General features: G+C 40.8%; 1 protein-coding gene across 1 annotated transcript in view; it reads left to right on the top strand.

The window, feature by feature from the left end:
• Window positions 1-267: 267 nt before the first annotated feature.
• gmds (GDP-mannose 4,6-dehydratase) overlaps window positions 268-8,021 on the top strand; it is a 144,576-nt gene continuing 136,822 nt past the window's right edge. Inside the window, exon 1 of the mRNA XM_069152966.1 lies at window positions 268-547. Within this exon, the coding sequence (XP_069009067.1) occupies window positions 449-547 (99 nt within the window). The 5' untranslated portion in view covers window positions 268-448. The remainder of the gene's footprint in view (window positions 548-8,021) is intronic.

The following is an 8,021-nucleotide window of genomic DNA, read 5'->3' as shown; positions in this document are numbered from 1 at the left end:
TATCTATCTATCTATCTATCTATCTATCTATCTATCTATCTATCTATCTATCTATCTATCTATCTATCTATCTATCTATCTATCTATCTATCCTGATTGAATTAAAAAAAAAAAAAAAAAAAAAAAAAAAAAAAAAAAAAAAGTGTGCAGTTCTACCTCCCGTCCTTTGGGTGGCGCTGTGTCAATCCGCACGTAGCCCCTCCCCCCCTCTTCAATCGAACTTCCTCCGCTTGCTTCGACCCGCTTCTCCTCTTCCTTATTGGTCCATTTCAGACGCCGCTTCCTGTGTTTGGTTTCCTCGGATGCTCGTCGGTAACCGCTAACGGACTGTTTAAAAAAAAAAAACAACAACAAACAGAAAATTCCGGTTCTCTCTCGGTGGTCGGTGTTGGCACCGGGCTGTGAAGTTTACCCGCCTCCACCACCTCCTCCTCTCAGCGGTCAGATAATGGCCCAGTGCTCCGAGGCTGCTCACGTGAGCTCCGCGGCGAACGACGACCCGAAGAGGGAGAGGAAGGTGGCCGTTATCACCGGCATCACCGGGCAGGTAAACGTCCCCTCTCACACTCTCCTGTCGGTATCTGGTCATTCCTCCGAGACAACGGCGCTTAAATGCTGCTTTTTTTAATATTTTTTTTTTTACACACCGACGTCTTTATGTTCGTAGTTCTTCCGCTCCACGTTTCATGTCCACCTGCCACGCGCACAAAGACAGACAGACAGGTAAACTCACGTGACGTCGGACCTCCGTCTTCCGCCCACGTGTTACAAACATTTTAAAAACTGCACTGAAACCTGGAATTAACCTCCTGTTTTTACTTTTATGTTTTTAATCTCGTATTTGACCCTGGTCGTAGCTTCAGGCAGACATAAATATACATATATTCATATATATATATATATATATGTGCCTAATATATACATATATACACCTAAACAATGGTGCTGATGCGGTTGTGCATGGGGGTGGGGGTTTCATTCATGACTCATCTAAAGGACACCAAACAAACCTGCCAGAGGTTTTTCATATCAGTTGCAAAGTAAAATCACTGTGACGGGTGTTTCTATTATTTTGTCCACCCCATTTCCATCAATCAATGAAGGTGGGCCGAAAGAATTACAAAAGCTCAACATGACAACATGTGTGAAGGTGTTTGTTGCAGGATTGTTTATCTGTGCCTAATAAACTGGAGCGTAGACTGTTAACTGTGCTGGTTTTCTTAATATTATGATGTTTCTTTTTATAATAAGTCTGACATAGCATGTTCATCCTCGAAGGTTTTTTTTTTTTGTTGTGGTTTTGATGTCCTTCTTTTAAATGCGTAACTAAAACCGCCTTTTCCAACAATTAAATTCAACTTTATTTGATATATAACGGCAAGTCACAACACAAAGTCATCTCGGGGGACTTTATATATGAAGATAGAGACCCGATGTTATATAGAGAGAACGAACACCAACGATTTTCCTTCTGGAGCAAGTACCAGGAGGGGAAGAAACCTGCGATAGTACCAGGCTAGTACCGGTTAGTGTGAGTGGGGAGAGCAGAGAGAGAAAAGAGCAACATAGAGAGAAAACAGAAAAACATTCGGGTAGTTTTGGTGGATCCACTAACAGCAGATCAGAAACAGAGATACCTGCAGAAGTAAGGTACTCAGGATTAAAAAGTACATTTATCTTGTACTACATGTACTCGCAAAGTAATAGAACTGGATTAGGCGACCCTGTAAAGAAAAGTGGATATCTAGTTAAAATTCAAACAAATTGGTTTTTATATAAAGGTGTATGTCACATAGTTAGTTTTGCACAAAAAAAACCACGCTTATCAATATCAGTAATCGGTCAATTATTTTCCTCCATTAATTGTTAAAATTTGTTTATGGGGTCGAAGGTGGCTTCAAATCTTCACATCTGAGGACATCAAAAATATTATTTTATTTGAGATCGTGTCAAAGAATGAATCAGTTATTAAGATCAACTAATTGGCGGATCAATAGTTACAATTATTCTAATAATAATAACAAATATTTATAAGTATGGTATATAAGAAGCCACAGCTTTGATTGGAAGGAGACTTTAAACCGGATGGATTTATCTTTTTGGCCACTTGGGGGCAGCAGAAACAACAACGGTTCATTACCATCTTTTGAGTTTGAAGCTTATTAACAAACATTTCGCTCATAACACAATCGATCAGATACGTTCTGGTAGCATTGATTATCATTTGCACACCTCAGTATTGCGTTTGTTTTTTGTGATGAATGTAAGTAAATATTTTTCGTCGCTTATTTTAACTCAAGAAAATATCAGGATTTGTAGCTTCACTGTGTTCAGCAGCTTTCTTAAAAAAAAAAAAAAATTGAGACCAGGTGCATGCTGGGATTAAAAATGACACGAGTGTTGATCACGAACCAAAAACAAGTGTATTTTGTTTTGTTTTGTCCGTGACACCGAAACAAATGAGCTGAAAGTGAAACTGCAAAGTTCTCTCTTCATTTTCAAGTTGTCACGTGATCAGTTGTCGAGATAGAAATGTGATTTGTGTTTTTTGATGCTTTTTTTTTTGCACAATAAGCGCAACATTTTTTTAGTTGCATGAGGATGAAAGTGGAGGGGTGAAGAAATGCTTCTGTGGATCGTAACCACATCTGGACAAAAAGGCAGAAAAGACAGAACCGGTCTTATTGGTGTTTGTTTGCCGGCTGAATGACGTCATCACGGGTCAGTCGGTGAAACGGCACCACCGGAGGGAAGATGCTGTCCAAAGATTTCCCTGCTATCGTGTTACTCTTTGGGCTTTTTATATTGTCGTTTTTATACCTGGAGGTTGTGGAAGTCGCGTCATCACCGTGGTTTGAATAGGAAAAAAAACCAATAAGTAATTCTTGTATGAAACACAGACAGTCAAACTGTCAAAATTCAGTGTTTTGTTACACAAGAAACGCTTATAGGTTTGCAGAAATACAAAAGAAATGTGAGTTGTGTATGGTTTTTTTAATTAATTCAATATATTGTTTTGTGTTATTAATTTATTGTCGGCTTGTACGTTAAGTTTATTATCTTCTGTTTATTTTAATAGTGATATTGTCCAGACAAATTCGATCTTTTGTCTATGGACACGTGAATCAATAAATCTGAACTCAATATTTAGGATCGAGGCAGAAGGGGATCGCTTCGTATCGATGATGGAACAAGTTGAATATACAAATGTGTACTGACAAAGACGGGTACAAATAGAAGAAGATGACGTTGTTAAAAGAACAACAGTTGAACTTTAAACGCTGAAATAAAAGACGTGGAATTAATGATGGATATCTGACATCTGTTAGTTTCCTCCGGTCGTTTTTATACAGGTGAACTGAAAATATCACGATTTTGGCTAAATGATTGCGGTCAGCTCAAATAATCGGGTTCTTTTTTTGTTTTGTTTTTAAACAAATGAATTATATAAAACTTCAGGTATGTTGCTATCAAAATGTTTTGAGCCCTAAAACCTGCCCGACAGATATTTGCGTCCGGGGAGGTTTGTGTTTTTAAAAAAGAATTTTTACGAATGTGTGTTGTCGGAGCAAATAAGCCGAAACCTTTGATGGATATTTCATGGAAAGAGTTGTCAGTTGACCAGACTGCTGCCCCCTTCCCCTCCCTGCCCTCCCCCCTCCCCCCCTTCCCCGGAGAGACGACCATCAGAGGTCTTGGAAAGTCATTTTCAACATCTCAGCATTCCAGCGTTTTCCAAAAGCTCCGTCTTTCCTCGCCCTCTTTAACAGAGAGAGAGAGAGAGAGAAAAAAAAGAAAAGAAGAATAACAGCGTTAATTCATTTTTATTCTTGCCGGTCATCGTGCCGGCGGGAGGTGGAAGGCAAGCATCTGGATACGCCATCTGAGAAAGTGGTTCGCCGGGCCGCCACCAGGGGTCACGGCGATGCCGTAAATCACCGCGCTAACTACTGTTCATAAATTTCCGGGCGGCGTGCTGCTCGCTCTGAATTTCTTCTGACCGCTGTCTCGGTGTGAAGTATCGGGGTGAGAGGGTGTGAGTTATGGGAGACCACCTGAGTGCCAAAGGCAGCGCTGCAGAGCCGGTGTGAGGGGGGGGGGGGTGGTGGGGGGGTGGGGGGTTACGGAGAGGACAGGGTCCGACCCCTCTCCGCTCCAAACTTTACTTTGGCCCACGAGCTTCACACGTCGTTCTCCGGCTCCTCCGGGTTGGGAAAACAACGTTTCTCGATACGAACCTCTCGACGGCCGTTTGATGTCCATCCTCGCGAGTACCGTCGTTTCTTCACACCCCCCTCCTCCCTCTCCCCCTCCACATCCCCCCCTCGTCCCCCTCATTCCTTCCACCTTCCCCGCTGCCGTTCAGCCAGCCCAGAGGGGTAAAAAGCCCGAGTCAGCGCCAGCAATAATAATCATAAACCGCTGAGAACGCCGCGCTCGCGTCTCCTCCGTCGCTCGTAACGATTCCTCCTCCGGACCGAAGTCTGGCGGCGAGTGTTTATTCGGGAGAAGATGTAAGTTCAGCTGCAGTTAGCAGGAAGAAGATAACGATGGTGTGTGTGGGAGGGGGGGTGGGGGGGGGGGGGGTGACAGGCAGAAATTAAATGTAGTATTTATGATTATGTTTTCATTATCACCTGAAACTAAGAATCGTTGTTTTGCTACCTTTTTAAAATGAGCCTCTTATTTCTACATATTTCTTGTTTTCATGAGTTACAATCTGTTACTTCACCACTAGATGTCGCTAAATCTCACACGGCTCCTCTCCGATACAAAATATCGTAACATTAAAAAAAAATAAATTATTTATTTTTTAAAACCTTTAACATAGAAACTTTTCTGTCTTGTTTTTTGTTCGAAATCTTAAAAGAAATAAAGCAAAGAAGAACAAACATTGCGCCGTCGTTCAAATGTCAAACTTTCAAAAGAAAGCGTTAAAAATGTACGATACCATCCTTTACACACTATAAAAAATATAAGGCGATATTAGTGTCATAAAAATTTTACCAATGAAAATATTCGCTTTGTATTTGTTTTAATGAATAAAATGTCCATTATAATTAAATTGAAGATGGCTCTGACAATAACAGGAAGTCCATCAGTCAGCTCAAAGAAAAGGTTCAGAAGCTCTTTATGAAATGTAAAACCACCTTTTTAGATCAGTGATTACTTTATTTAATCTTTATAAAAAAAAAAAATATTGATTAAACTCATTAGAAGGTGCAATAACTTTTGCTGAGATCTTTGATGGTGATTACCATCAGAGGGTTAAAGGAGTTAAGTTATTCCGCAGCCCTGTAATGTAACCGTGTACACACACACACACACACACACACACACACACACACACACACACACACACACACACACACACACACCACATACTTCCAAAGTTCAACCATTAATTGGCGTGCAAGAAATGTGAAGCTGCGTGTCGCTGCAGGACAACAGCACATCCCGTCCGCGGTATGTTGGCAGTAAACGCAAAGTCTGTCTAAATTGAGTTGTCGGGTCACGTGATCAACGAAAGTCCCTCGTTTGTATTCATTTATTTGACGATTTCGGACATTTTTATTGTGTTGATTAAAAAGGATTCAACGATAGCAACGTTTTTTTTTGTTTTGCTTTTGTTTTGCTTTTGTATCTGCGGTGTGTTTATGAACCGCGAGGTCTTTTAGCAGCAGTGTTCCTGTGTGCAGGAAAAAAAAAAAGTTTCAGTTGCTTCTGATCTCTGAATCTTATTGATTCAATTCATTTATTTATTCCAGTGTCACGTCTGAGTTATCCTAAAGTGCACCAAAGAGATTCACCAAATGTTCCTACTTTAAGCTGTGTGTGTGTGTGTGTGTGTGTGTGTTTATTTATGTGTGTGTTGTGGTCTGTGATTACAGCTTCATTACACTATATCAGGCCTAATTGCAGAGCAGTTGCGTGCTTGGCAGCTTCATCGTAGCGGTCTAAAGAAAACACATTAAAGTGATTCATTTGTAGCTTCCACACGACGACAAATAAACGCTGGTCTCTGTGTGTGTTTACGTGAGTTCAGGCATCACACAATGTTTTAGATCTTTTATGTATTTTTACATCTTTTATTTTTTTTCCCCCTTGGGTGAACTCAACCAGAGATGAAAGTAGTGGTTACTGTCAAGTGTCAGGGCTTCACTTCACTGTTTCACCAGCAGAGGGCACCAAACACACAGTGCTGGTGTGTGGGTATGTGTGTGTGTATTATATTATATTATTATATTATTTTAACTGTCAAATCCTCCTTCACAAAAAGCTTGTCTCACTATTTTGAGACTTTTAGAAATGATTTAGCCAATAAACAGCCTGGTTCACAGTGGAGCACTTGTGACACTGATATTAGGACTAAAACAAATTCCCATATTCACATATCCTTTGAAATATGGATTAAAACACTTGTGAAAAATCTATGATAAACTTTATTGCCCAAAACGACATCAATAAACTGAAAAAAAAACACAAATAATTTTTGTTTTCCAATTTACCCCAATAATTTGATCCTGCATTGTTTTCTGTAAAAAAAAAAAAAAGAAAAAAAAAAGTCATTGGATATACATATATGCCAATATTAGTATGATAGACCCATATTGGCCAACAGATAAATCAGTTGTGCTAAAATTTATGCTCACTTACTAACTGACTAACTTTTGCAGTGTGATATTAAAAACAGTAAAGTAACAAAACTTGGTTTTATATATGTGGTCGAATTTAAATTCTAACTCGTGTCCAAGGCATTTATTATATTTTATTGTATTATATTTATTTATTATACGTACATCTGTTCACGTCACCAGACGACATGTTTTGAAGGTGAAACTCGCAAATGCACGCGGCAGTGCCACCTTCTGACGGAGATGCATATCCAGCCTCTTAATGAAACCACACAACAACAATGATGATGATGATGTGATAATGATGATGATGATGGGAATGTTGATTGGCGCTAATGATCGTACTTTGGGAGCAGATCTGATGAGCGAACATTGTTAAAATATTTTCACACACATGGCTTGATTTAGCCCAAAATCAGCTTTAGTGTTTTAATTTTTTTAAATTTTGTATTATTTCTCTTTTTACCCAGCGGCTCCTTAAAGCTCTTAACTTTTCCCCAAAAACACGAGTTTTTGAAGCTTATTTTCTAATTAATGACGGAAATATTTTCAGAGGGACCTCCAGAAAACTAACAATGAGAAGCGACTTTAACTAACAGCGCCATCATAACTTGTGGACATTTTCTTTTGACTTTGTATATAATACAACAAGTTGAATGGGAGTCTATGGAGTCTGAGGCTTTTTGGAGTCGACCTCTAGTGGCACTCGGTGGTATTGCGCGTTACGGCACTTTTCTGCCTCCGCCTCATTTTTAACACCCGGAAACTACGTTCCTCTTTTAATATCCAGTCTGCGGTTCACAGCTGTCACCTGTCTTATAAACACGAGCAGCTTTTACGCAACGCTGCTCCTCCTGCGGTCGATCGTGGCCGTTGCAGACGCGACTTAAGTTAACGCTTCACTGACCGGCGGCACTTAAAACACGAGACGGCCCTCGTCCTCTGCTTCCCCTGACCTTTGACCCCGCCCGCTGTTACCGAACCAGCCTCTTGGTATTTATGGAGTGCAGCTTCAGAGTAAAGAGATCAAATTGTGTCAAAGGCCTTAAATTAGTCTTTGGGGAGTTTGTGGTGTGGCATTGACCTGGCAGGTAACCATGTAAGTTGTGTGTGTGTGTGTGTGTGTGTGTGTGTGTGTCTGCCCCCCTCCCCCCCTCCCTCCTCCCGTCACTCCCCAGCAAGCGTCCAGCTCCCCATAACAGGAAACAGCGAGGTGAGGCCAGGGTTTATGGGCTAATACGGCCTCAAAGGAGCCTCTTGTTTTTGAAACAGAGCTGCAGCTCTTCAGGCTTGTTTTCCATATTGGTCTGGCATGGAAACGCTTTGACCCTGGCACGGGGGCAGGAAAACATGACACCGGGCCGGAGCTTTGAACGCGGCGGGGAC

This window comes from Embiotoca jacksoni, unplaced genomic scaffold (genome assembly GCF_022577435.1).
Source record: "Embiotoca jacksoni isolate LCO1_2020_lvr unplaced genomic scaffold, fEmbJac1.0.p SCAF_19, whole genome shotgun sequence".
NCBI classification, from domain to species: Eukaryota; Metazoa; Chordata; class Actinopteri; family Embiotocidae; genus Embiotoca; species Embiotoca jacksoni.
The sequence above is the reverse complement of the archived record's forward strand: the minus strand, read 5'-3'. Positions and strand labels throughout refer to the sequence as shown.